Below are 26209 nucleotides of genomic sequence, written 5' to 3' on the forward strand. Positions count from 1 at the left end.
AGTCCTGTTGACGTGGTCAGCAGATAAAGATGAATTGCGTCCAAAGTAAACTCTACGCCAAGTAGTAGTAGTAGTAGTAGTAGTAGTAGTAGTAGTAGTATGAAGGAAGGCAATCGATCATCGTGAGGAGCATAAAATGGATACAGAGGGGCCATTAAGAATCGGCGAAGAGAAGTAGCGGTCAGTAGCCTTTTCGTTCTGCAGCATACAATAGCCTTTAGTCTCATCCCGTACCCAATATTCTTCCCGTTGTGGAGATCAATGACGCCAGGGAAAGCAGAGTTACATACACATGGAGATGTAATTGTGTGCTTCTGTAACCTCTATCGGAGCCTTGCCTTTCCGTGCTTATCTTTCCCGCCCCGTTCGGAAGAGAGTATGAAATGCGGGAAGTGAGAAGATCCGCCTTCATCTTGAGTTTGTGTGTCTTGTTTCTTTCCTATCTATCTCATTATTTTGTGCGACCTTTTCATGTTTTTATTTTGGCTCTCGAAGGGGCCGGGGCTGTTATAGACTTTCTCTTGATGTCAAGACCCCATTCTTCGAAATACTATTGCCTAATATTTCAATGAGGAGGAACTAAACACCCATGCTGACCCCGCCCCATCGAAAACCTAGTTTCTGTTCTCACAGCCGATACCGACTTTGGATGGGGAAATATTAGCAAGAGAGAAGCGTGGAAATTTATAACTCTTCAAAGCGGGCGTGGGTTTTTGTGTAGATAGTCTGAGACCAGTAACCAGCATAAATAGAAAAGAGGTTCTCTATTTTCAATGGGCGTGTCGTATACATACGAGTATTCTCAAGGAAACCATAAGGAAAAACAAAATGACACTACGAAATGGACTGTCGATTCAGCTTACCAAGATCATGTGTACATAGTTACATGAACAAGAACGTAATTAGCTTATAGCTGCGTGAATGCCTGATGTTCTTCTCCGCTCATGCAACGCCCGCCTCACTCCCCACCCCCCACCCTAACCGGGTACAGATCCTCGCCATCATCTATTTTCTGCAGAGCTAGAAAAGAAATTGGCCCGGGCAAAACGGTAACTGGAATGAAGGACAGAGACAGAGAGGAAGCCGCTCGCCTTGCGCACCTCGTTCATTCAACACTCCTTGGTCCGATGGTCTCCGTCCATGGCTGACAATTGTCCGTCACGTACTGTTTTACACTACCTTGGGGTTGGAGCATTGACTATCGGTTTGCAGGTGCACAGTACTCGTATATCACAAGAAGGGAATGAAGTATGAAGAAGATTAAATAGAGAACAGAAGAGAGAAGCAAGATTTATTTCCAGTGTAAGAATTATAGTTAAGATAGATACTTATGTAAAAGTGAGATTTGAAAAAGCTCCTCTAAAACTTTTCGTACCTGATGCTGTTCCCTTCAACATTGCCTAAGTCTATTCTGATATTTTTACTTCTTTCATAGCATACGAAGTGAAAATGATTCAAATGTATCATCGTGAAAGCAGTCGTGTATGTTAACACGGATACCATTTCCCAAAAACGTCGCCTTAGTTTTCTCAAAAGCAGGGTAAAAAATATTATCAAAAACCATCTTGGAACCCCATGTCGAAAGTCCTTTTCTTTCTGAGGACTATCGGCGCGAGGGGAGGCTTTACGTCCCTGAGCTCGACGGGTATCGGCAAAGACATCAGCCGGGGAGAACCCACTGGTTTCTGGCACAGTCATTACCGGCCCGTAGGAAGACAGAAAAATCTCGGGATATTGCATATATTTCCGGCCCGGCAATTGTACCAGAGACGGGCTCAATCGGAAACAAGAAAAATGAATGATGCCTTCCATATTCAATCCTTGCTGGCTGTGGCTCCAGAATGAGAAATACACGCTGCGGAATCGGGTCTAAGTTTTAACACCCCCTTTTTGGAGGAGATATGTGGGCAAGGTTGCTGGAATCGCACATATTGCAAGGTAGGACGGGAGGAAAGTTCGAGCATCGGGGATCGGAATTAGGATAGAGCCAAACTGAAATTCCGTTTGTGCGAGAGATCGGCATTGTAAACCTCATAGCCGCGTTGATAATACCTCAGCTGCGAGTTTGGGGAGGATCCTCCTCGGTCGATTGTGCTAATGGAGAGGGACGACATCCAACCCTCAACTTCAGAGTAACAACCCACTCATCCGTTTCTGTTGTGGAAAAGCACGAGGACATGCTCGTAATATTTTTCCTTGCTGGTATTTCTCAGGATGTATCGTGGGGTTCAATTTTGATGCCCAGGGGGAATATCCCATTATTTATATGATTGGAAGTGCTCAGTAGCTCTCACTGGCGGCTTCTTCACCCAGGACTAACATGATATGTACGACCTGGCCGATCGCCTACCAAATCCAAAAACAACTCTATGAAAAGCCTCTAAAATTGAAATGGACCGCCCATCCTGGTGGCCAGAAGCAAGGCTAAAGTGATGTGGATGGATGAGAGTTTCGTTTTGCTGAAGGCAATCGAGGAGAGACCCAGACGACAAAGATGGCCACGGGATTGACCACCCACAACTACCCACTAGTGAAGTGGAATTGGTGAATACAGTTCAATTTATGTCGATGCGGAGACTCAAGTTTTTCCACTGTTCAAAGCTGCCAGATGTTTAGGACTTGCTATCTCACGAGGGCCAACCAACAGCATATGAACTTCTCCAAATAAAATGAATATCATCAACATATTCATACCTGCCAATACAGAGGCAGCTCTTAAATTATTCCAACTTGTGGACGTGAAAGAGAAGCGTCATTAAGCTCGTTCCGCTGCCAAACTATATTTGCCATAGCAATGGTGAGATTGCATTTATAAAGAGGCAACACTCCAAATTCTTCCTTCACTAAGAATGGCCTGATAATGCAAGCATGACTGGTTGTCCTTCGTTGTCAAGGCCAAGACACGTTTGCAATTGCTGGTGTCAATTCTGAAGTTGAAAGGGACCCGTCTCACACTGTGTCACTGTCAAAAGCTGATATATCTGTTTCAAGACGACGACATCCCCGCCTCTGGCAATGGGCGAGGAACAATTGGAAACCAAGTTGATAAGAGAAAAGTCACCGGTCCATTCTTTGCGAAGACTTGCTATTTGCACGGCCGGTGGAGATCCAAATGATATGACAACAGAATGTGGTGGCCACATTTATTCGTCAATTTTCGTACCCTGATCGCTTCTTAACAAGACTTCTGCTATATCGCAACCCCAGATAGCACTACGGGCTGTACGTTGGTCGGCACGCTGCCGAAGAGATTTCCCTCCTTCGATATAAGATATGGAAAGTGATTATCAGTCCCTCGCACTTTTCGGACGTCAGGGCGGTGAGATAGATGCAAATGAGCGCCGGGTCTGGATCCTGGGGGCTGGCGACCCAACTGAGGTGAATGCAGCGTGTTTCAGTTTTTATTGCATCAGTGCTAGTTTATACCGAGTATTTCTATGTTTGTCCCTGAACTGCCCATTGGGGGATACTGTGTTCAACATGTCCATAATTTGGAGCTGACATTTTGCTCACAGCAGTCCCGCCTCACAGAAACCAACGGAAGAGTTTCCTGTTATTCTCTGCTACTCTCAAAGGCCCTTTCCGTGACGTGTATTTCCTTCCCGTCCTATAGACGTAGAGGGGATGTGGGATCCACGGGTTGGTGGGTGAAGTGGCATTCGGTCTCATCTTCATTGATAACTTTGGGCTTGTCTGTATCAACTGGCATAAATTATCGGCAGGGATGCACTGAAGAAAAGATCATCTGAGATAAGTAGGGCCACAACCAACGGACTCAGCAGAGGTGGGGCATGTCATGTCATGCCCATTGTGCATTTGCATCCAGCTGGGGATAGCCACTCATCAAACTCAGGCCTCTCTTACATGACCCCTGGCGACCAGGCTTTTTTCTATCAGATCCAAGGCGTTTATTCTTGGCATGGCAAATTAAAAAAGAACGGTGAGGGGGCACACCCTATGCCCGTAAGGCTGTAGAGTCAAAAAGAATAATAACCTTTGTATGACAGACGGTTAAACATTGATTTTATAAATACCATTCAAGGTTAGTTTGACACAAAAAGCAGTCAAATGCACCAGTCAAATTTCAAACCCGGAGCGTGTTTGTGAAGTTGTCGAAGAAAATGTCAAGAAGAAACATGGTCATTCGTCAAGGAAATTTCCGCCAACATCAGCACTGGGTGCCAAACATCCATGGATAATAACATCATCCCCCCCCCTGCTTTTGAGAACATCGAAGGGCCGAAATCATATATTTCTACGCAGTAGAGATTGCTTATTCTTCGCTTATAACAGCAGGGCAGCTGACCTATGTGATTTGTAAAATGCGGGTCGGGCTTTATGGGAGAAAGCGCAGGGTTGAATATATCGGCCAGCCAGCAATGAAATTTCTTGCTAATTCTAGATGCCCCAGATGGTGAGATTAGCGGTTTCTATATGTAGAATATCTCATTGATTGCAGTGAAGGAAAGGGTTTGCCTAGCCTGTATCTTGGTCCTTACGCTTCATCAAGCTAGTTACAATCAAACTACCGTTTATTCAACGAGTGCTTATTTTTGATCCTTCATATCCAATGCTGTATACGGAGTCCATACTCTGAGAGCAGGGGCACCAAGCATAAGCGCTCTCTACTCCTACCATCTCAAAAGATCCCAGAAACAATGGCAATTGGATGGCCAATTATATAATACATGTCTGCTCTTGGCTGTCACTACCAAAATAAATGGTCAGGTGAGCCGATAATGATTTCGTATATTTTTTCCCTCTCGGCCAACCACAGAGCTCTTTCCTCTAGTTAGCTCAGGAACAAGATTAAGATTTCCCCTGGACCACCATTCTTCAACAAAGTTCACGTCACAGTGATGGTATCGCTTATATCCCTGTTACTCCTGTCTAGAAAGTCTCAGTGCGGGGCAAACGATGCTGATACATCCTCTGTCAGGTAACTGCGGATGAATCAATGGGGGTTCTTCCTACTCAGGACGGGAAACAGGGATGGATACTTTTGCATTATGCGGTAAAAAGCGGGAAGCAAAGGGGGCGTTGAGAATGATTAAAGTAAGTAAATGATCGGCGAGGCCGTACTCCCACTCCATTACGCGGTGGTATTTTATGTCCCGTGGCATTCATCGACTTGGACGAGGTTCGGGAAAGGGAGAAGGTGCGGGAGAAAGGCTCAGATCTTGTCACCGCAAATTGAGTTTGGATCGAGGGATGGTGTTGCGCTAACTCTAACATAGCTTGGTTGTCACGGACATTTGGGTGGGATCTTGAAATCTGAGATGGATCATGGAACTGGACCTTCAACATGTGGCTCAGGCATGTCGTGCTTCAGGTTTGCATCAGATGGAACAAGCACGTCTGAATGGGCAATATCATAATAGTAGTCCTGATGTTGCTATTCTTGATGTCATATATTATGCACCGTATCCTGATGATCCAAGAAAAGCAGGGAAATTTAATGAAGAAAAAGGATCTATCTCATGAACTTGGCAGGTATGAACGTAGAAAACGTATTAGAGTTCTCCCCTGACTTCGAAAAGTCAGGATACCCGTGAAAAAGTGAAAACACATTTCGAACATATCCAAGTTTCACCTCTCACGTCTACAGTACCAAGGCACCACCTCCAGCACAGGTTTGCTCTGGCTTTAGGAGCTCGCGTAAGAGGAACCGTTTGAACCGTCATCGCCATCCCAAGGAACGTGGTGTTTTCTCTTTCTTTTTCTTTTCTTTTCTTTTCTTTTCTTTTTTACATGTTTTGCCCGTTTTTTCTTTTCTTTTTCTTCCTTTCCTTTTTCGTAAATATACCCCCTTTAAACCTCCGATCTTGGCAGGAGTGGAGAGCTTCCGCGCGTTGCGCTCCAAAGATTTGGCAATCCGGTAACATGCATAAAAGCAAGTTTCAAGCCGTGCATGGCATGTATATTTATTATCTACTTTATTATCTACTATTTATTTATTCCTGCTCGTAGTTCCAATATCAAGGAAATGGAAATGTATAGTGCTCCTGTCTCGTCTTTCCTGACTATCACCAAAAGCTGTGACCACCATAGCGTGCACTATCACCATCGTCACGAGCTCGTGCTCAGCCGTCCTGATTAGAGTTAGCCAGTGATGAACCACCACCGTTCACATGAAGGACGATGGATGCGCAAAAGCCAACGAAGCGAACTTTATCCTAGGGACTGATCGCTTGCGATCTGCAAGATGCTATCTCTCTTTTTTGGCTCTTTGCCCCTATGAAAGCCTTGCTTTTGGAGTAGTCGGGTTTTAGCACAAGTCTGGCGGGGACTGGTCTGAACTTACCTGGTTAGTGGATGAGCTAATTCGTGGAGGAGGAACTTCGCGAAAAAAAATGGGGGAGGAGGGCACGCAAGCAAACTGAAAAAAAGAAAGCATGAGTGGGCTTGGGAAGCTAGTTTTTGCCGATAGCAACGACTTGATTGGCTGAGATAGCTGCTTGTTTCATTTTGGCGATTTGGGTCATCGTGCGTATCAAATGTTGAATAATGGTGGTCTGGCCGTGATTTGGTGTCTGGTTTTGGGGCTGATGGACATCTGAAAGGAAACATGTAGACAAAGGGAAAGAAAAAAAGGGGTTAGTATTTAAATTTGAGTAAGAATGATACGTAGTAGGCTTTTCTTGGGAGCTATGGCAGCGGGGCTCAAGGGCTCACATATTCAGGCCAGGGATGATGCTGATATCGACGATCCATGGGCGCTTTCGGGCAGGGGGCTTCCAAGGGACTGCCGTAGGGGAGAACCGATGTAACTCTCGCTCCAACGCAGGCAGACCCAGAGAGATACCGTGCAAGAACTATCTGCCCTTGAGACGGGGGAGAGGTGGTTCTGGTGGGGGCACACGGCGGAAACTGCGCTCTGGCGGACTCCTCCCACCAATATTTCTCGCAGCCAAACATTTCCCTATTTATGCATGACAGTTGCCCCTGGTGGAACCGTTCCCTTTGAAAGGTAACTAAACGCAAGCTGGAACTGGAACTATCACCGATATGTCCTAGTGGAAGTCGATGGTCGCCGAGTGGGTCAGGCACCACAAGGGGTTTGTTGCCGTTTCAGGAGCAAGAGACAGTTGCGAGAACAAACAACATGCAAAATTACCGTTGTGGAGGTAAGACCTAGCCGGGGGATCTGGCTGGAGGATGCTCCAGCCTGAAGCCTTGCGGAGGTCCTTAACTGGGGAATCGCAAATGGGAGATGGTATTGTGGTATTCTCGATACGCAGGGAGTCAGTGACAACCGTCACACATCTGCGGTCATTCTTCCCTCATTCCTCATTCTCAATCTCAATCTCAATCTCAATCATCCTCTCCTGCTCTATCTTCGTTGAACTACATCCATTTTGCTCATACAGAGACTAATCACTGACTCAATTCAATATCCTCGTTTTAATATATAATACACATCTTTACCTATTGTCATTGTTGTTTCTGTTAAACTATATACTCTGCTATTATCGCATCTATCACCGATCTCCTCATCCTAAACACACCCCGAAATCAGATCCCCTTAACTCGCACTTTGGATTCTCCGGCAATTGTTGTCTGGAATACCTCCTACTAATTAAATCCCCGCAAACATATCCTGGACACAGGAATTGGCTGTCAATTTTGCCCAGGAACAACATCACTATTCTTACCGACCCGTATAACAAAGGGAGCAAAAAGCAAAGGAGATCAAAGCGTGAACCAGGAAAGGTGTAACCGGGATTCCTCAGTCTCCTGCTGCATATGAGTTATCCAGATATCCTTTAAAATGGAGGCGGACCTGCCTACAGGCGGGCTATTGCCCGTGATCAAATGTTCCAATTGCAATGCGAGTGTGGGAATCTCTGAAATGGGAGAACATATCTGCAACGGGTCTTCGCAGCGATGTAAGTAGTTTGACAACCTTTGCTCAGAAAAACGCCCCTCAGAACAGCCCTGCAAATTCGGTGCTAAACGATTGTATAGTTACTCCTCCTCCAGACCACTATAACTATCGCAACCCGTTCGACAGTCCTCCAAATCCACCTGGCAAGTCGGGAAGATATGGGCCACCGCCACCAAAAATTGATCCGTTTGCAGCCAGTATGTGTTTTGCCATGCAATAAATTATCCAATAATCACTTTACGTGAATGCTCACCTTTCATCAGATCGTCCTTTTCTACACCTTGGTGTTCTCACCCCTGCCGACACTGATGACAGTCCATCTCTCTCACCGTCTCCTCTTAAACGAAGTCAAACAAGTCCACTGCCACCGACACCAGACCCAGTTAATGAAGATGGTTCATTCACACCTTTTGTAAGATCACATACCGTGGCAGGTTCTACCGTGAGATCAAAACCTAGGACCCCGGTAGAAGACACATATAGCCCTTTCACAACGAAGTCATTCGAAACAAGTCCAGTCCGGAGTGGAGGCGACGCTGGGAGCGATAGCGATAATAGCCGCTCTTCGATTCCGCAAGAACCGGTACCCTACGAAGAACGGAGACGACCAAAATCGAAGCAGAAGCACAGAAGGGAGATGTCGATAGATAGCAAGAGCATGCTTCTGATATCCGCAGCTAGCTCGCGGTATGGGGATGAGAACCTTAACCATTATTCGCCAAGGAAGTTATCCACATCTGGGCGCAATGTGTTGGACGAAGTACCACCCTTGCCTGCTGGCCCCATCAAGAGCTTCACACCAGGACCATACGACGCGATTCCTTCCTCGTATCGTTTTGAAAGTAATGAGGACTTCGAATCAGATCGCCTTGCGGGAGAGAGACTCCCTAAAGAGCAACAAAAGGCCCGCGTTCTTGGGAGCTTTGATTTCGGCCTGCCGTCACAACCGAAGATTTCCCGGAATCCTAACAGTTCCCACTTCAGAGATCCTTCCAACGCGACAACCAGCTCGTCAAGAAGCTTCAAACCTCCTGTTCCAGACAAGGACGAAAAGCACAATGTACCAGAAAAGGAGCATCCAAAATCTCCGATCCGCGAATATCGAATTAATGAGGATTTTTCCGTCTCGAATTTTGCGCGAGATCTCGGGCTAAACCATAGCACCCATCCATCAATATCCTCGTCGATTGGAACGACACCGTCAGATATGGCAAGCGGGAGTTCCCACTCTACTGGACCCTCTGAAGTGTCGAGTGCGGCGCACTCAAAGTCTGCATCTGATAATATGGCTTGGAATAATCTTTCAATTGACGTTGAGCCCAGGAGACAAGGAGATCTGGCTGTGCACGGGATGGATTCTCCAACTGATCCATCTTTCCAGAATGGGTACCTTTCATCAGCGGGGCAGAAGACTGACCTGTCACAGCCCTTACCTGTGTTTCCCACGCAACCTCCGGTTGATAAACGTGCAGTATCACCCCCTGCACGCACTGCCACACGCACTCCAGTAGGGCGGAAGGCCCGGTGTCGGGGTTGCCAGCAAATTATTGTTGGAAAATCAATATCATCAGCGGACGGCCGATTAACAGGTCGGTGGCACAAAGCGTGCTTTGTCTGCCACACATGCCGTTCCCCATTTCAAACAGCTGATTTTTACGTTTTGGATAACCTCCCTTATTGCTCTCAGCACTATCACGAACTAAATGGCTCACTTTGTGGCTCCTGCAATATGGGTATTGAGGGACAGTACCTCGAAACTGAAGAGGTAAACGAACATTCTACAGCGGGAGCTAAGAAAAAGTACCACCCAGGTTGCTTCAGATGTCAAACGTGTCAAATGGTGCTGCGCGGTGACTATTTCGAATGGAATGGCCTTGCATACTGCGAGCGTGACGGCCGACATGCGGCAGCAGCAATGTATCCACCCCAACTACCCTCGGTGATAATGCCATCTCAACAAGGTGGACCAAGCGCTAGACGGCCACTGTACCCTCCACGGGGATACGGATATGGTCCAAGGCCTGGGCCCGGTCCCGGCCCAAGGTATGGACCAGGAGGTCCTGGAATGCGATATCCACCACACAAACCACCGCATCCAGGTCTCAATGTGCCTGCTCAAGGCATGTACAATAATACGAATAATAGTCGACGATACCCTGAGCGGAGAACTACGAGGTTGATGATGATATAATGATGTCCCCCAGACCGGCACAACCCCGATTGTCCTGGACCCACATCAGCCTAGTATTAGATTCCAAGGCATGAAATTGTGAACTTAATGCCTTGCTAATGGAGGAATTCTCCTTTTAGTCTAGTGGTCAAAGTCCCAATTCTACATCTAGCTATATTTTTGTATATATACTAGGTCTCGACACACAGCATATGCAATTACCTCTGTTCTTTTTTTTTTTTCCGAAGCTTGGTGTTCTTGGATTTATGTTGTCTTATTTTATTTTTGGTGTTCTAAGTTCCCTCCATCAGAGACTCATTCTTTCAAAGGCCTAATTTTGGAGTTTAGCTGGGAAATTATTTTTATAGGGCATATGGTATCTCACCAGCCCTTTGGGATATAATGCTGGATTGTACTTTTTCCCTTTTTTGGGGCCCAATTTATGTAACTAACTACCTTTCAATTTCGCTTCACTCTCCCACCACCCAAGCTAACCATCAGCCGCTTTACCTGTTTTCTATATTTTCTTTCGCTATTTTTATTTTAGATTTAAATTTTAATTTTCTTCTGGCTTACTTCTTGAATCCTATTCGATGTTATACTCCTCACATTGGTCTTGTTCCTAATGGATCCTAACTCCTCCTCCGTGCCATACGTCTCTTGTATCATTTTGCTAGAGTCAACGTATTCAACGGCGTTCAACATGTGTACTACAATCCTCGTAACTTCTGGCCCGACTTCTGAAATCTCCACTAGGCTGATTAGAGTGATTTACGAGTAATTATTTTCCTTAGGGCATTCATTTACCACGTGATGTGGGTCGCCAAGAAATATCCGTTTATTCAAAAGCTATTTAAATTCATCTTAGCTTCAATAAATAAGGACCTGTGGCGCAACGGTAGCGCGTCTGACTCCAGATCAGAAGGTTATGTGTTCAAATCACATCGGGTTCATCGAGTCCTCGTCGTCCATTTTTATTTTTCGGTAGTTCCTGATTCGACAGAATTTCAACCCTGAGAAAGATTTGTATTTTACATATACATTTTTTTGTTCCTCCCCGGATTTTCTGTTTTATTTCTTGTTGCCTTCGAATATCAATGTCATTTTCTCTTTCTTCTGGTTGTCAAATGCTCATTCCGCTTGATACACTCTAAGCAGATTGGACTCTCAAATGTCCGCTAGTGACTCGTTCACACTTAAAAGTAATGATGTATGTTATATGCATCCTTAAAAGCCTCATATTCACGCAAGTTCTTAAAGGCGGCTACTGTGTAAACGTCGCTACAGGACTGACTCTTCCAAGCAAATCTGACTCTTGATCCAAATTTTTGTAGAATGAATTCTACATAGGCTTGATGGAAAATACGAAGCTAAATAAGCGGGCCATGTATTCACGACAGAGAACAAATCAAAGATGATTCCACCCAAAGAGGAGAAGGGTAGATTTGAAACTTGCGAATTGGCATCGACAAACCGTATAATTGATTGCTGATAACACTCAGCCTGGAAAGCAAAAATAGCTTTGTCTATATGGAATAAAAAACACTCGATTACTGCTCCAACATAATGCCTCCCTCTATTTTCCTCACACCATGACTATCTCACCACCCAGCTCGTGGCTCCACCTTATTTCCCTTCCATCGGTCCCAACAACCAGCTCGGTGTTCATCCTCACATCTCGGCCCTAATGCCAACCTCTAATAAATAAATCCGTTCCATCCATATTGCCAGTCTCAACACAGACTTGTTCACCTGCAGATCCGTGCCGTTGAACACGTGGCTGAAAATAGAATCACACGTCAAATCCATTCTTGCCGGGCGGCACTTGCTAATGAAAGTAACCGTTTCACTTAGACTAAATGAATGATTGCCGATTCGTCAATGGCGGGACGGGATGGTTGGAACTTCTAAAAGAGGCTAATTTCCTAGATGAAAGTGACAGCGAACAAGAAGTGGGTTAGGACTGGTCAGTTAGTAGCATCTCTACGCTCTCAGTGGCGTCAGCAGCTTCCTCTCATGCATCCAGAACGATATCTCCACAATGGTTTCGCACAAGGTATATGGACTTCGACACCCTCAATAACATGGGAGAACTAGATGATGACTGCTGCCGCAAGATAAGGTTTGTAGATTCTTTCTTTCCTTTCGTTGTAGATGCAGACCCGTCGGAAAAAAAGATGCCTTGCTGCTCGTGTCAGTCTTCCGAGTAAACCTGGATTCAACGTCAGTGATATCCCCCTTTTTGTCATCACCAGAACATTTGGAAACCCAAGTTTGCTCCTTAGCCGGCATGGAGGAACTGCTATTCTTTTGCTTCGACCGATGCTCCATCTCGTGGAGCCGGATGCTAGGAGCTCAAGTTAAACCAAAGCAAAATTGGTAACTATCGCAGACAAAGATGGGCTTTATTCTTTAGTTCCTTTTTTGCTGGAACACGCAATTGCTTATGGCTCTTTTGTTCAACCTTTTCATTCAAAGAAGCAATGGCAAGGCCGCGCCCAGTCATTAGAAAGGAATTCTCCAAACACAGCAAAAATAAACGATTAGAATGATTGATTCCTTTGTATTTTGTGGACAGAAAGTTAGAAATGACGAAGAGGTAGCCAGGAAGCCGTTCCTGCTCCATCTTTTGACCGAAATCAATGTAACTATTTTGAATAAAATAGTGCTTGGAGGGGGAATATTGTGATATCAATAAAACAAACAGGGAGCTGTTCCTATTGGCCACTGTGGCCAGAACCAAGGAGCACAACTCTCGAAACAGCCAGATATAGGATGCAGCCGGATTGATTTCGCGCGGAGACCGCGGTTGTCATGCACATGGATGGACACATATGATCGCAGAATCTCGAGCTTTCGTCTGTGGATACTGTAACCATTGTCGCTGAACAGCAAAGGTCGAATACATTTTGCCGTTTACTAATGGGAAGCACACAATACACTTGACTGAGACACAGGATGAGGAGCGAGCTGTGGGTTGAAAGAAGATGGTGAGAAGTTGATGAACACCATTCGTGCGTTCCTGGGCCCAATGGCATCGGGAGACTTGTTTTTGAGCCGCTGTCTGGTGGCTGCGGCTTAAATTTGGGGTTTTAGGGCTCGACGTTGAAACTTGAAATTACCCGGAACTCGCGTGGCGCGGAAGAACGACGCTTCTTTGGACGTCTGAGCTCCAACAAACACGCTGCCCAGATCAGACAGTAGAATGTGGAAGAGACGCAACATCGTGATCTGTCTGGAAGCATTGGATCCGATAGGTTGATCATTCTGCGCAGTGCAACTTCATGGCCAAACCCAGACCCCTAGCTCCCGGTGCAACGGTCTGCGGGATTGTGACAGCTCGCTTCAGCCCAAGCGGCCTTTTCCTAAGACACTCTAACCACCAGGTCACAATGGTAGTTAATAATGATTTCGTGATAGTTCTAGCTCCGATGGTCACTAATCTATATGGTGCTCTGCGGGGTGGAACTGCTTTATATCTTTGCTTACACTAACTACTCTCCTGAGAGACGATTTTTGGAAGCAGTTTCCAGGCGATCAGAAGGGAACAAAACGCAAGTACCCCGCTTCCTGGTGTCCATCCATCCTTCGCTTCCCTGAGCCTGTCTTCGCCGGCTGCATCATGCATGCCGCGCCAATTCTTCTGCAACAGGCTGATTTCCAGCATGAGGAAACCAGGCCCGAATAACCGCGACCATCAAGTCAGCAAATTACGAATGGGACATCACTGCGTATTAAATCCTCACACCCACGAGAACATGGGGCGATAAGCCACTCAAACAGGCAAAAAAAAAAAAAGAAAGGAAAGGAAAAAGCAATAAAACGGAGTGCCGTTGAACAAACAGGGCACCAGGATCAAATTCTGGAACGAAGTATAAATGCCACAGCCTAAGCCGCTACCCAGTTTTTTCGTTTGTGACTTTTTGTCAAATTGCCCTTTCTGCGACAAAAGAATCACCTATAAAAGCCATAATTACCTTTGTGACAGGTCATATCTAGTCCTTAATCCACAAGGTGTTTTTCAACTCACTATGGCAGCCAATCACCCAATTATCGATACGCGGATGATTGAAGCGGAGGTAAATGCTCCCCCAATCATCACCAAAAGTAAATAAATAAATAAAACCTCACTAAATTTGTTGTTTTCCGGTCTCTCTTTAGGAAACTGTATCAGATTCTGACTCTGCCTATGAAGGCTCGTGAGTGTCATGAAACTACGATCATGTTGGAGGTTGTACGGAGTGCTAACTTTACCTCTTAAAAGACTTGGCGATGCCAGCTACACCGCGTCAGTTACGTCCAGTATTATGAACTACAAGTACGTGGTCTATATATTATAATAACCCTTCATACTACTATACTAAACCAATATATTAGATATGAGGTTGGTGCCCTCTAGAAAACCTTGAGGCATGAATTCTCCAGAACACCTCCGAGTTTGCAGAAGTCTTTGCCCGATGTCAACGACATTGTTATATCATTGTTCAAACCGGTTCTTTGTAATCAGCCTTTGCCAATTATTCTAAACATCTGAACAGAATGTTTACTAACCTCACGACCCTTCGACCTGACGCTTTAGAATGGGAGAAGATACCATGCGTTTAAAGAAGGAGAATATATTCTGGTAAATATGTTCTAGTTGAAGATCTTTCGGCCAATATCGTAAACCTTTCATCTAGTTAATGACAAGCTCCTTTCTGTAGCCAAATGATGAGCAAGAACAAGACCGCATGGATTTGAACCACCACATATACCGAACGCTTTTGGACGGCGCCCTTTACCTAGCCCCAGTACCTGAAAGTGTGCGGCGGGTTCTTGACTTAGGGACTGGCACAGGTGCTCTTTTCCCTTTCATCAATTCCTATCCAACAAACGCCGTTTCGTTCCGTTACCTCTATTCCATGTTTTGAATGATAGCTGACGGAGGCGAGGATGCACGTAGGTATATGGGCAATCGATTTTGCAGAGTATGTTTGCCCCAGCATACAGCTTATTTTAGACAATTCGATTGTTGTATTTAGCTGACTGAAGAATAACCGCAGTGATCACCCAGGCACAGAAGTTGTCGGTTAGTATCCAAGATCCAGGGAGTGTGAAGCGTATTCTGCTTTCTAATTCGGGGTGAAATCCAGGGAATGACTTGAGTCCTATCCAACCATCATGGTATATATACCCTCCCATTAGGATACTCTTGAGTTTTCTCCACTCCCGATTGGTTCTTGAATTCCCTAACTGGACGGTGACAACGTTAGGGTCCCGCCAAACTGCAAGTTCGAAGTAGACGATTTCGAATCTACTTGGTCGTATGCGCAACCGTTCGACTTCATCCATGCTCGTGAGATGGAAGGTATGGTCAAGGACTATGACAAGCTATTCCAGCAGGCTTACAAACATCTCAATCCACAAGGCTGGATGGAAATTCAGTCAATCGAGCTGGACTTTTTCGGCGATGAGACCATCGTGAAAGCGAAGGAGTTTCGTCGTTGGCGAGAGCTGGTGATTGAAGCATCGGAAAAATTTGGAAAGCCTATGACTCAAGTGTCTACATGGGCCGATCGGATGAAGAAAGTCGGGTTCAAGAATGTTAAGGCGGAGCATCGTATCGTAAGTGAAATTTTTATGGTTTAATACCTCACCTGCTTTTGCACCTTGTTTTGGTGTGTGTGATTAACGAAACCACAGTTACCTTTCAGTCCCTGGCCCAAAAACGAGAAGCTCAAGGAGCTTGGTCGATACCATCAGCTACAAATGTTCCAGGCGCTCGGCGCATACTCGTCCGCCCCTCTAATTCGCATATTGGGGTGGAAGCCATCAGAAGTTGAAATCCTGCTAGCGGCCGTCCGAAGGGATCTGAAAGATCGTAGCATCCATATCTATACGAAGGTGCATTTTATATATGGTCAGAAAGTTGTGGATTAAATGAATAAAGAGTATGAGTGTTGGTTGGAATGCTTGTTTCCCATTATATCATGAGTCATGCAAGCAACCTTCTTATATCCTGCGTGGATAAAATACCCGTAAGCGCAGTGTGTCGGGCGGGTGGGGGGATGGTTAAGATTATGTGTTCTTGTGCTGGCCCCGTTCTTATTTACTGATGTTGGGAAATGGAAGGTATATCTTGCTGCGATGACAACATACTTACTTTGGTTGTACATGTACTGTACATCCATTTTGCACCCTCCCCGTTTCCCACGTCATGCATATTCCCTTCTTCTGTTTATTTTTACGTTGATATTTATGGAGTATATATACGCTTGCCCATAATGTGATTTAATTCGATTTCTTGCTAAAATTCTTTAATACAACATATACATGATATATTTATATAATTCTATTACACCCACAAGTAGCATTGCCACATCAAGCGAAATACAACATTCAAAAGGCAATCTACCAATACTTAGTGAAATCTGCATTTACACGGCTATCTCGTTATATATACATTTCGCGCAAGCTTATGTGGCATATAACCAACTTCTACCCAGCCACGCAATGGTGTTCGATAACAGTCAGAGAATCAATTGAGCGACAGGTGCACTCGGAGGTATATACGAATATGATGATCCGACCCGTGAGGAAACATTTATTTGTCATATTCTTGATAAGACATATATTATTTCCTCCCATTTGCCCTTTTAAATTTCTGCTTGGTTTTTGATGGTGCAGATGTTTAAAAGAATTGAGAATCAGCCGATGAAATATCTGCTTAACATTCAGGCAAAAAAAAAAAAAAACCCCCGCTTTGTTGGGGAAGTGGTATATAACAAGAGTGCTTATGAGACGTTCATTGCATATATAGTATTGGAACTGTTGTGTTGGGGGATTTACGAGGAGACCATCAAGAGAAGGGGTTGGGAGAGGGGGGAGAAGTACCAAAAGGACTCTCAAAAATAAACAAGGAGAGAGAAATTTAGTGGGATGAATTTATGCGTAGGGCAAACAGCCGCTCATGCTACGGACTCTTCCTTCCTGTCGTGAAAACATTTGCGCATGACAAGTTTCAAGCAGTAATTTTCAAGAGTTGGACTTAAGACACTGATCACCGTCATGGATGGGGATTCTAGTCGACGCGAAAGAGCACGGAGAAAGGAAACCGACAAACAGTTGCGGCATATCTCTTTAAATCACTTTTGCTTTGTTGAATAACGTTGAGGCTTAAGAGCGTTGAAAATTTGACCCAGCTCTCGAGCTTCGGATAATGGTCTTTACCACTTCTTCAACCTCATCCCAATCCTGAGTGTTCACACGCTGGATTTCAGTGTTGAAATACGTCTTAATATCCTGAAGCATCTGCCATTCTTCCTTACTGGCAACGAAGGACACCGCCACGCCGACGCGGCCGAAGCGGCCAGTACGACCAATGCGGTGAAGATAAGTCTGGGCGTCAGCAATACGCTTAGTAGCTTTCGGAGCATGGAGTTCAGGGATATCCTGTTTAATTATTAAGGCAAGGTTAGCTGTAAATCCGGCTGAGGAGGAGAAAAAATAGAGAGCTCTCCGGCAGCGTACATAGTTGATGACCATTGATACGGTCTGTACATCGATTCCTCGAGCTAGCACGTTGGTCGTAATAAGCACTTTCGCGTCGCCTTGGCGGAATTTGTCAATGATTTCGTCACGTTTTTGGCCCTCAACGCCACCAGTGAGGGACACGACGGTGTGGCCTTCAGCCACCATTCTCCTTTCAATTTCAGCTGCTGAAGCACGTGTCTATAGATCGATGTTAGTGCATCGTCGAGGATCGTATGTTATATGGGAAAATGTTACCTTTACAAAAATAATTGATGATCCGATGGTAAGTAGGCCGTAGAACTTCACCAGAATATCGAATTTGTGCTCATCAGAGTCACAGTCAAGGTAGAGTTGCTTGATGCCTTCAACTGTCAACTCTTCATGTTTAAGAGTAATCTGATTTGCATTCGGTGCAAACTTGTTGGCATAACGAACGACGTGATCGGGGAATGTGGCTGAAAAGAGCACAACTTGAATATTTTTTGGGAGCAGCCTGTATCGACATTATTCAGAAGGGAAATGCGTAAAATATAAATGGGTGGTGCGGAAACTCACCCTTTAACGCGGATACATTGATCCCCTAGGCCCTGTTGGTCAAGCATATTGTCTGCCTCGTCGAGCACAATAACTTTCAAATGTTGCGGATTGAATAACCGTTTCCGGATGAGATCCATCACAGTTCCCGGGGTGCCTACAACAACGGGGGCTTCAACTTTTTGATTGCGATTCGATTCCATAGGCACGGCGGTAGCAACTTTCAACTTGTCGACGTACGATCCCATAACTTGGATGACACCCACTATCTGGCGAGCCAACTCACGACTGGGCGCAAGTACCAATGCCTGCGGTGCAAGCTCCATCTGGGGAGACAGATCAAGACGAGACAAGATGTTCAGGACGAAAGCAGCGGTTTTCCCAGTACCGGACTGTGATTGGCCAATCATGTTCGTCGGGGGATTATTTAGGAGAAGCGGCAGGGCTTTTTCCTGGATCTTAGAGGGACGACGAAAGCTCATGGAATGTAGACCTTGGAGGATGGATGGATGTCTGTATTTGCGGTTACAATGAGCTCCGGTAACAGAGTGTGGGATGGGAATGGGGTTGTGAAATCAAAATGGCTTACAGCCCAAGCTCCTCAAAACTTTTAATTGAGTATAACGGATTATTTGGGTCCGCTTGCAAGTCGCTCAGTTTGACATTGACCGAGTAATCCGGTTCCTGTAGTTGGGATCCTCCGAAACCTTCAGAGGCTCCATCCGTTTGGCCATCCGCAGCTGGAGGTTTTGAAGCAGCGGGGGTCTCTGTGGTGTCTCCTAAGTCACAAAGTCAATGATGACACAAAACAAAAAACTAGATGGAATGCTGCGACAGGGTTATCCAAGTCGGGCACATAGGGGAAATTACCAGTAGCAGGCTCAGATGCAGCAGAAGCATCTGTCTTGGGTTCTGCACGAGATATGCGGGCTTCGAGCGGCCCTCCCGCGGGGGTTTCTGTCGCCATTTTCAGATGGGAAAAATGCGAATGATGTTAAAATGAATCTATAATGGATGGAGACTGTGAATGGAATGTAGGAAACTCGAATAAATGTCCAAGCGTAGATGGTAGAGAGCTTTAGTAGGAGGAGTCGAGCTTGAGGAGGGGTGTGAAAATGAATGGAGGGGCCCGTAGATTCGCGCGAGATATATATATCGGGATGAGGAATAAAGACGAAAATGAGGACGGGTGTGTCAGCGGTATTGTGCCAAATCAGGCATTGGTTCACCAGCAGAAATGACGGTGAATGACAACAAATCCGGCTGTCTTCTTCACCGTCGTCGCTGGGCCAGGAAGATGTTTTGTCGCAAAGCCAGCATCCAAGCTTCATATACTGCTGAGTCATCAATGGCAGCCTGCCCACTAGTCTGTTTTCGTGTGAAAATCTTGGCAAAAGTCTTCCAGAAGTCCACTAGTCCTAAATAATATTTAGTTGTCGACTGGGGAAGTGGCTGACAAATGTGGCTTGTCGGAGGTGGCTGAAGTGGGCTTGGGCTCTGGCGACCCTTTTCTATCCTGGATTCTTCCCGTTGTGGTTGAATATTCTGACCTAGTCTAACGGCGATCGCCACTTTCTTTTTGTATTTATTGCTACGGAGCCCGTAGTTTCCCTTTATTGCATCTCCAACGAAAGTGCGCACGCCACTTCACAACGCCTTGCATGGAGCTGGATAAGAGTAACAATGACGGATGTTGATACTTCTCCACAGTTTGGGTCTGAATTGAGGGTATATTCCCTGTGCTTCCGTCCTCAGAATGAGTCTGTAAGCTAAATGCTGCTTATTGATTAGGATGCCTTTAAACCTGTCAATGCCTGGGTACGCCTCCTTTTCCCCCGCACTCCCGTGCGCATGTTCCTTTCCGTCCATTTCCACTTTACAGCAGTCCCTTACGATTACGGAATGCTTTTCGTCCCAGGATATTAAGTCAAAAACGTGTAGGTGTCGAATGGTATTGCGTGGCTCGAAGAAGTCCAGCAGTTCTATCGTGAACGAAGCGCTATCGAGAAAGAATACGCTGCGAAACTTACCGGATTATGTCGAAAGTACCATGAGCGCAAGGCCAAAAAGTCGAGTAGCTTGAGCGTGGGAGATACTCCGTCGTTGACTCCTGGATCATTAGAATCGGCGTCATTGACTACCTGGACTACACAACTCTCTGCTATTGAGGCGGAAGCGGCAGACCGGGATCGTTTCGGCTCAGACCTGCTTTTCCAAGTTGCTGAGCCTTTGAAGCAGGCAGCGGTGCGGTTTGAGGAACTCCGAAGAAACCATGTTGACTATGCGGGCAAGCTAGAGAAGGAACGAGATTCCACATATAGTGATCTAAAGAAGGTGAAGGGCAAATATGATGGAGCCTGTCAGGAGGTAGAAAACCGACGGAAAAAAACGGAATCTTCGTTCGATCATGGAAAGCAAAAGGCGCAAGTGGCATATCAACAACAGACTCTTGAGATGAATAATGTGAAGGTATGGCCGAACGACCAACCAAGCCATAGGAGACCCTATGCTAATTTGACAACAGAATACGTACCTAATTTCTATAAATGTAGCGAATAAACTAAAAGAGAAATACTACTATGAATATGTCCCAGAACTGCTGAATGTATGAGAATCATTTCCTACCACTTGCTTAGTACTGACCAATTTTGAATAACTATTATTATCGTAGGGATTACAAGATCTCAATGAAACCCGAGTGTCTAAATTGAATTCGATCTGGATGTTGGCCGCGCAACTGGAAAAAAACACTTTGACGAAATGCGACCAACATGTTTCCCATCTGATATCTGAAATTCCACGTAACGAGCCCAGGCTCGACTCTACAATGTTTATTCGGCACAACATGACAAATTGGCAGGACCCTGCAGACATGCAATTTGAGCCAAGCCCTGTATGGCACGATGACGCCACGATGATCACGGACGAGACTTCAAAGGTTTTCCTCCGAAATACTCTAGTGAAGAGCAAAGCCCAGGCAAAAGAGCTGAAGGCAGAGGCAGATAAAAAAAGGAAGGAGGTCGAGAACGCAAAAAAGCTACGGCAAAACATTCGTGACGGGAAGGATAAGAGAGATGAAGCGGAAGTTGTTCGGGCTATATTTGCCATGCAAGAAGACCTTCACCTGCTGGACCGTAAACGATTAACAGCAGAGGTTGAGACATCGACTATAATATCGGTTGTCGGCGACTTATCCTTTGGAGCTAAGAACCACAATTTCCGATCCCAAACGTTTAAAATTCCCACCAATTGCGATCTTTGCGGTGAGAGGATCTGGGGCCTCTCGGCAAAGGGTTTCGATTGTCGGGATTGTGGCTACACCTGCCACAGCAAATGCGAAATGAAAGTCCCGGCGGAATGCCCTGGCGAGCAGACTAAGGAAGAGAAAAGGAAACTGAAAATAGAAAGACAAGAAACAGCCAGCTCAAGGGCTTCGGTTGATATATCCTCACCCACCAATGGGGCGTCGGAGTTACCTACACTGAGTCGCAGAGATACTATGAATTCCCTAAGCTCAGGATATGCGGCCAGCGCAGCGCGCTCTGTATCTGTACTCTCAACGCCACAAGTTGCCGAAGAAGGGCCAACGGAGCTTCCAGCATCTGCTCCATCAACGACCACGAAACCGGCTACTGCTCCCCGAAGAAACCGAATTGTTGCGCCCCCACCCGCACAATACATCAGCGCTCCTCCTCCTCCAGCCGACCAAGGAGAGGCTGACGGAGGCGGCGGTGGAGGTGGGGGCCGCAGCCGTGGCTTATCTGTAAAATCTAACGAAGCTCGAGGCAAAATGATGTATCCATATGACGCCAACGGCGAGGACGAAATTACAGTTGAAGAAGGCCGTGAAGTTATAATTGTTGAACCAGATGGTAATGTTTTCCCCCAATGACGGTTTCTGCCCCCTTCCCATTCTTCCCCACGCTCCCTCCCTCGTCCCAAACACCTCACATCCGCTGACATCAACCTTTTTATTTTTATAAAAATGTAGACGGATCCGGCTGGATGCGCGTTCGGGCAGGCTCCCGCTCCGGCCTCGTCCCAGCGTCTTACGTCGAAGCAATCTTCACCCCATCACTAGCGCTCTCACCAAAGCCCGGCCTCCCCGACCGCCCAGGATCCACCTACTCAAACTCCAGCGCGTCTCTAGCCAACAGCGTTGCGGGCAAACGACGTGGTCCGGCAGTGGCACCCAAGCGCGGAGCGAAGAAGCTGCAATATGTAGTTGCGCTGTACGACTACGAAGCGCGCAGTGACGCGGAGTGGAGCATGGCGGAAGGGGATAGATTTGTGCTTGTGAACCGGGATAGTGGGAATGGGTGGTCTGATGTTGAGAAGGGGGGCCAGACGAAGAGTGTCCCTGCAAATTACATTGAAGAGGTGTAGGGTCAATTGTTTGATGTGCATATGTTGTGTTTTGACTCGAGAGGTTGCGGGCTGGGGTTGGGAGGATTGCAACTTGAGTTGAGCTACAGATTTACATAGAGCTAGGATGGGTTTTTGTTACCCTCTCCTGCAAAGTTATCGTTTATTTACGAATGTCCAACATTATATAACTATACATTTCGTGCTTTTCTTGCCTTTTTTTCTTCACACGTTTTGGTGCAGCATTGCATGTTTTTGTTACCGTCTCCTCCTTACCATGCTCATTTCTTCTATTGCAGTTTTTGGGATATACCGTTCGTTTTATGGGCAGTTAGCAACCTTTTATCTTGTTGTAATTCGTGCTTGGCTGAATTAGTTTTTACATATAACTAGTTGGTTAACTATCTCGGGGCGCGTAATCCTTCTTTCCTTCTTTCCTTCTTTCTGTTCATGTTTCGTATTGTCATTACTTCGTGCTGTCATAGCTTGCCCCTCCTATCCGTATCTCTCTTCTCACGGAGGACTGAATATGTCTTCCTCTCGCTTGCTTTGTGGCAGCGGCAAAATTTGAATTGGAGTTTAAGACTGTGCCCAATACACTGCGAGAAATCTAAGTGAAATGTTATTCGCCGGTTTATGATCGCATGTTAGTCTCCAATAAAACAAGAAAAAAAGGGGAGGGGAGGAGGGGTTAAATACAACACTTTCACAGCCAAAAAAAAAAAAGAAAAAAAGAAAAAAGAAAAAAAAAAGAAAAAAGGAGAATTATGGGGCAAGCCAGCCGCAAACTTCCAAGAGCTGCGTGGCACTCCAGCAGCCACGTAAGTGCTCAGCGCCAGGACGAGGATTCTCGCTCGTTGGTGGCTGCTTGGCGGTGCTTGTATGTTTCAGAGACGAAGACCGGGCGATCGTGGAGCGGGTGGCGCGGCGCTAATGGGCTTGTGGTGCCTGTCCCTGTGCGAAGGCATGATGCATGGCGGGATGGCCGGTGGGATCGAGTGGAGGAGGGAGAAATGGAGGTGGATCTGTGGGGCTATTAGTTGTGCACGGTGTGAGATAATCCTCTAGGCCTCCTTTTCTGTGTCTGAGGACGTTGGGTTGATTAGTTGTTTGGAAGTGTTGGATGTGCATGCAGATGATCTCCCCCTCCGAAACCAGCCTATCCTTAACTAAATCCTTGGGGCCTGTTAGGGATGCTGGAGGCCCGCGTCCAGGGATGGATATGCCCAACCTGGAAGGGCTTCCCCCTCCCAAGAGCCAATAAACAGGCAGTCCGTCCCCAAGGATCCGCCTGGCGAAATCCTGGTTCTGGCGCCGCCAGGCCCACAGCACCAAGTACGAGTCCTGTCCTTAACCATGTTTCGTGTCCGGCTTTTAACTGATCGAGTTTCCGTTTTGTTTCACTTTTGGATCGATCCACCCAACTTGGAACTTTTCTGTCGTTCTCACTCCCTCTTTGACTCCTTCCTTTGCATCTTCGAGAGGGACGCCTCTGCCCTTCGTTCTTTCCAGCATCGCCTGCTTCTTGTGTTTTTCTCCTCTTCATATTCTCTCGTTTAAAAAAGGAAAAAATTCACTCTCTTTACAATCTTTAATCAAACTTCTTCCCACCGCCACCAGGTCCTTCGTTGCTATTCATACAGGAACTGAAAATCTTGTTAATTAAATTAAAAAAAAAAAAGCAAAAGAAAGGAGGAAAGACGGAAAGACAACCTGCTCATTGACACCTTCCACAGCGGTCTACGGAGATTTAGCGCCCAATCTTCAATATGAAAACCACAGCTGTGTCCGTGTTAACGGCGGCTGTCTTGGGGGCCTCGTCCGCTTTCGCCGGTGTGGCCAGCGATGTGCGCGCCAGAGCGAGCAAGATTACTCCCATCACGGTCAAGGGAAACGGTATGTCAAGAAATCATCTTTGGCCCTTGAATGAATTGGCAAGTCCCAATGCCGAGCGTCGGCTGGTATGTTGACTGGGCTATTCTGTGTTTGTTAGCATTCTGGCAGGGAGACAAGCGGTTTTACATGCGTGGAGTGTAAGTTCCAGCTTAACCCCTTCCCATCTCTTTCTTAATATTATCAATTTAGTTCCATTTATTTATGTTTTCCCCCCGCTTAAAACTTCGAAATGCATTCTAATTTGATGTTTTGTTCGCTTTAGTGATTATCAACCGGTTCGTCCAAAGTTCAACTCGCCCTTGCTGTCCCGATAACCAAGTGGAGGAGAGCATTTCCTGAAATTAATATCATTTCCAGGGCGGAGCTTCCAAGCTCAAAGATCCAATTGCCGATGCCAAGGAATGCAAAAGCGACATCGCCAAATTCAAGGAACTGGGTCTGAACACTATCCGTATTTACACTGTCGATAACAGCAAGAATCACGACGAGTGCATGGCAGCTTTGGCAGATGCTGGCATCTACCTTGTCCTCGATGTCAACACCCCCAAGTACTCCATTAACAGGAAGGGTACGTACGTCCTTGTTCCCGGCATGAGATTGAATTCAGAGGGTGATTTATTTTGACCTTTGTTCCACCCGGTTTTCCCACAGATCCCAAGCCTTCCTACAATGACGTCTACCTCCAGAACGTATTTGCGACCCTTGACATGTTCGCCCGATACGACAACACATTGGTATGATTAAACACCCCTGAACAAGTTGTCGGCTGTCTATTCAGATAAGCTTGCTAATGACGACTACAGGCTTTCTTCTCTGGAAACGAAGTAGTCAATGATGGCCCTTCCTCGAAAACCGCCCCTTACGTCAAGGCGGTCACTCGCGATATGCGCCAATATCTTCGTCAGCAGGGCCTGAGAGCAGTCCCTGTCGGTTACTCTGCGGTATGAATGGCAGCAAAGTTATGATGTACGAACGAGAGGAGAAACACTCCGAGGCTAACTCCCCGTTTTGTATTTCAACAGGCCGATGTCGACACCAACCGCTTCCAGATGGCGCAATACATGAACTGCGGCCCTGACGACGAGCGCAGCGACTTCTTTGCTTTCAATGATTATTCATGGTGTGATCCATCCACCTTCGAAATATCCGGCTGGAACAAGAAGGTCGAGCTATTCTCGGGTTACGGACTGCCCCTTTTCCTCTCGGAGTTCGGGTGCAATACCAACACACGCGAATGGAACGAAGTGAAGGCTCTATACTCCGATAAAATGACCAGCGTCTACTCTGGTGGTCTCGTCTATGAGTATTCCGAGGAACCCAATAACTACGGTTTAGTCAAACTCGAGGACGGCCAGGCTGTGCCTCTCAAAGATTTCGACACGCTGAAGAAAGCTTTTGCTGCCACCAAGAACCCAGACGGTGATGGTGGGTACAACAAGACTGGTGGAGCCAACCCATGTCCTAAGAAGAATGCTCCCGACTGGGATGTCGATGGTGACACCCTTCCCGCCATCCCTGAGCCGGCTAAGCAATACATCATGAAAGGTGCTGGCAAAGGGCCTGGCTTGGACGGTTCCGGTAGCCAGAATGCAGGCACTGGATCATCTGGTGGTGCTGAACCGGGATCTGGAGCTGTAGATGGCAAATCTAGCAAACCGGGTAGTGGGAACGCCGCTGTTGGCCTACAGGCTAGATACCCCGTCGTCGTCGGCGCGTCGATGCTCGTTGTAACTGCTTTGTTGATGGTATAAGAGATTGCTTCGTTTCCATACACATATCTCGTCTGCGGCTATTAATTTTTGCCGTTAATTTTTATTTTTATTTCTATTGTTTTTTTTTTTTCT

At 46.2% G+C, this 26209-nt stretch overlaps 7 protein-coding genes and 1 non-coding gene across 8 annotated transcripts; 5 read left to right on the forward strand and 3 right to left on the reverse strand.

The window, feature by feature from the left end:
* Positions 1-1359: 1359 nt before the first annotated feature.
* HCBG_04386 (uncharacterized protein) lies at positions 1360-2023 on the reverse strand (the record flags this gene model as incomplete). Its single annotated transcript, XM_045431435.1, has 3 exons — positions 1360-1406; positions 1629-1855; positions 1884-2023. The coding sequence occupies 3 exons, from the start codon at positions 2021-2023 to the stop codon at positions 1360-1362; spliced, it is 414 nt and encodes a 137-aa protein (XP_045287988.1).
* A 3927-nt stretch (positions 2024-5950) lies between these two features.
* Positions 5951-7276, reverse strand: HCBG_04387 (uncharacterized protein; the record flags this gene model as incomplete). Its single annotated transcript, XM_045431436.1, has 5 exons — positions 5951-6092; positions 6305-6556; positions 6676-6815; positions 7118-7192; positions 7265-7276. The coding sequence occupies 5 exons, from the start codon at positions 7274-7276 to the stop codon at positions 5951-5953; spliced, it is 621 nt and encodes a 206-aa protein (XP_045287989.1).
* Positions 7277-7771: 495 nt separating this feature from the next.
* Positions 7772-10079, forward strand: HCBG_04388 (LIM domain-containing protein; the record flags this gene model as incomplete). The annotated part of the gene is made up of 3 exons (XM_045431437.1): positions 7772-7889; positions 7969-8085; positions 8152-10079. The coding sequence occupies 3 exons, from the start codon at positions 7772-7774 to the stop codon at positions 10077-10079; spliced, it is 2163 nt and encodes a 720-aa protein (XP_045287990.1).
* An 860-nt stretch (positions 10080-10939) lies between these two features.
* HCBG_11032 lies at positions 10940-11011 on the forward strand. The gene has a single exon. It is a non-coding gene; the product is annotated as a tRNA-Trp (tRNA).
* Positions 11012-14089: 3078 nt separating this feature from the next.
* HCBG_04389 (methyltransferase) lies at positions 14090-15977 on the forward strand (the record flags this gene model as incomplete). Its single annotated transcript, XM_045431438.1, has 11 exons — positions 14090-14165; positions 14233-14257; positions 14323-14376; positions 14436-14442; positions 14638-14682; positions 14762-14894; positions 15001-15025; positions 15101-15126; positions 15191-15221; positions 15311-15662; positions 15741-15977. 11 exons carry the CDS (start codon positions 14090-14092, stop codon positions 15975-15977), a joined length of 1011 nt encoding a protein of 336 aa, XP_045287991.1.
* An 850-nt stretch (positions 15978-16827) lies between these two features.
* On the reverse strand, positions 16828-19373 carry HCBG_04390 (ATP-dependent RNA helicase DBP5; the record flags this gene model as incomplete). Its single annotated transcript, XM_045431439.1, has 6 exons — positions 16828-17489; positions 17568-17768; positions 17826-18063; positions 18126-18617; positions 18694-18883; positions 18975-19373. 6 exons carry the CDS (start codon positions 19069-19071, stop codon positions 17214-17216), a joined length of 1494 nt encoding a protein of 497 aa, XP_045287992.1.
* Positions 19374-19787: 414 nt separating this feature from the next.
* Positions 19788-22872, forward strand: HCBG_04391 (uncharacterized protein; the record flags this gene model as incomplete). Its single annotated transcript, XM_045431440.1, has 4 exons — positions 19788-19868; positions 20046-20573; positions 20776-21976; positions 22096-22872. 4 exons carry the CDS (start codon positions 19788-19790, stop codon positions 22488-22490), a joined length of 2205 nt encoding a protein of 734 aa, XP_045287993.1.
* A 364-nt stretch (positions 22873-23236) lies between these two features.
* Positions 23237-26116, forward strand: HCBG_04392 (glucanosyltransferase; the record flags this gene model as incomplete). The annotated part of the gene is made up of 8 exons (XM_045431441.1): positions 23237-23290; positions 23661-23970; positions 24158-24365; positions 24628-24640; positions 24723-24933; positions 25017-25099; positions 25169-25306; positions 25388-26116. 8 exons carry the CDS (start codon positions 23237-23239, stop codon positions 26114-26116), a joined length of 1746 nt encoding a protein of 581 aa, XP_045287994.1.
* Between the last annotated feature and the right edge of the window lie 93 nt (positions 26117-26209).

Source organism: Histoplasma capsulatum (genome assembly GCF_000150115.1).
Source record: "Histoplasma capsulatum G186AR genomic scaffold supercont2.5, whole genome shotgun sequence".
NCBI classification, from domain to species: Eukaryota; Fungi; Ascomycota; class Eurotiomycetes; order Onygenales; family Ajellomycetaceae; genus Histoplasma; species Histoplasma capsulatum.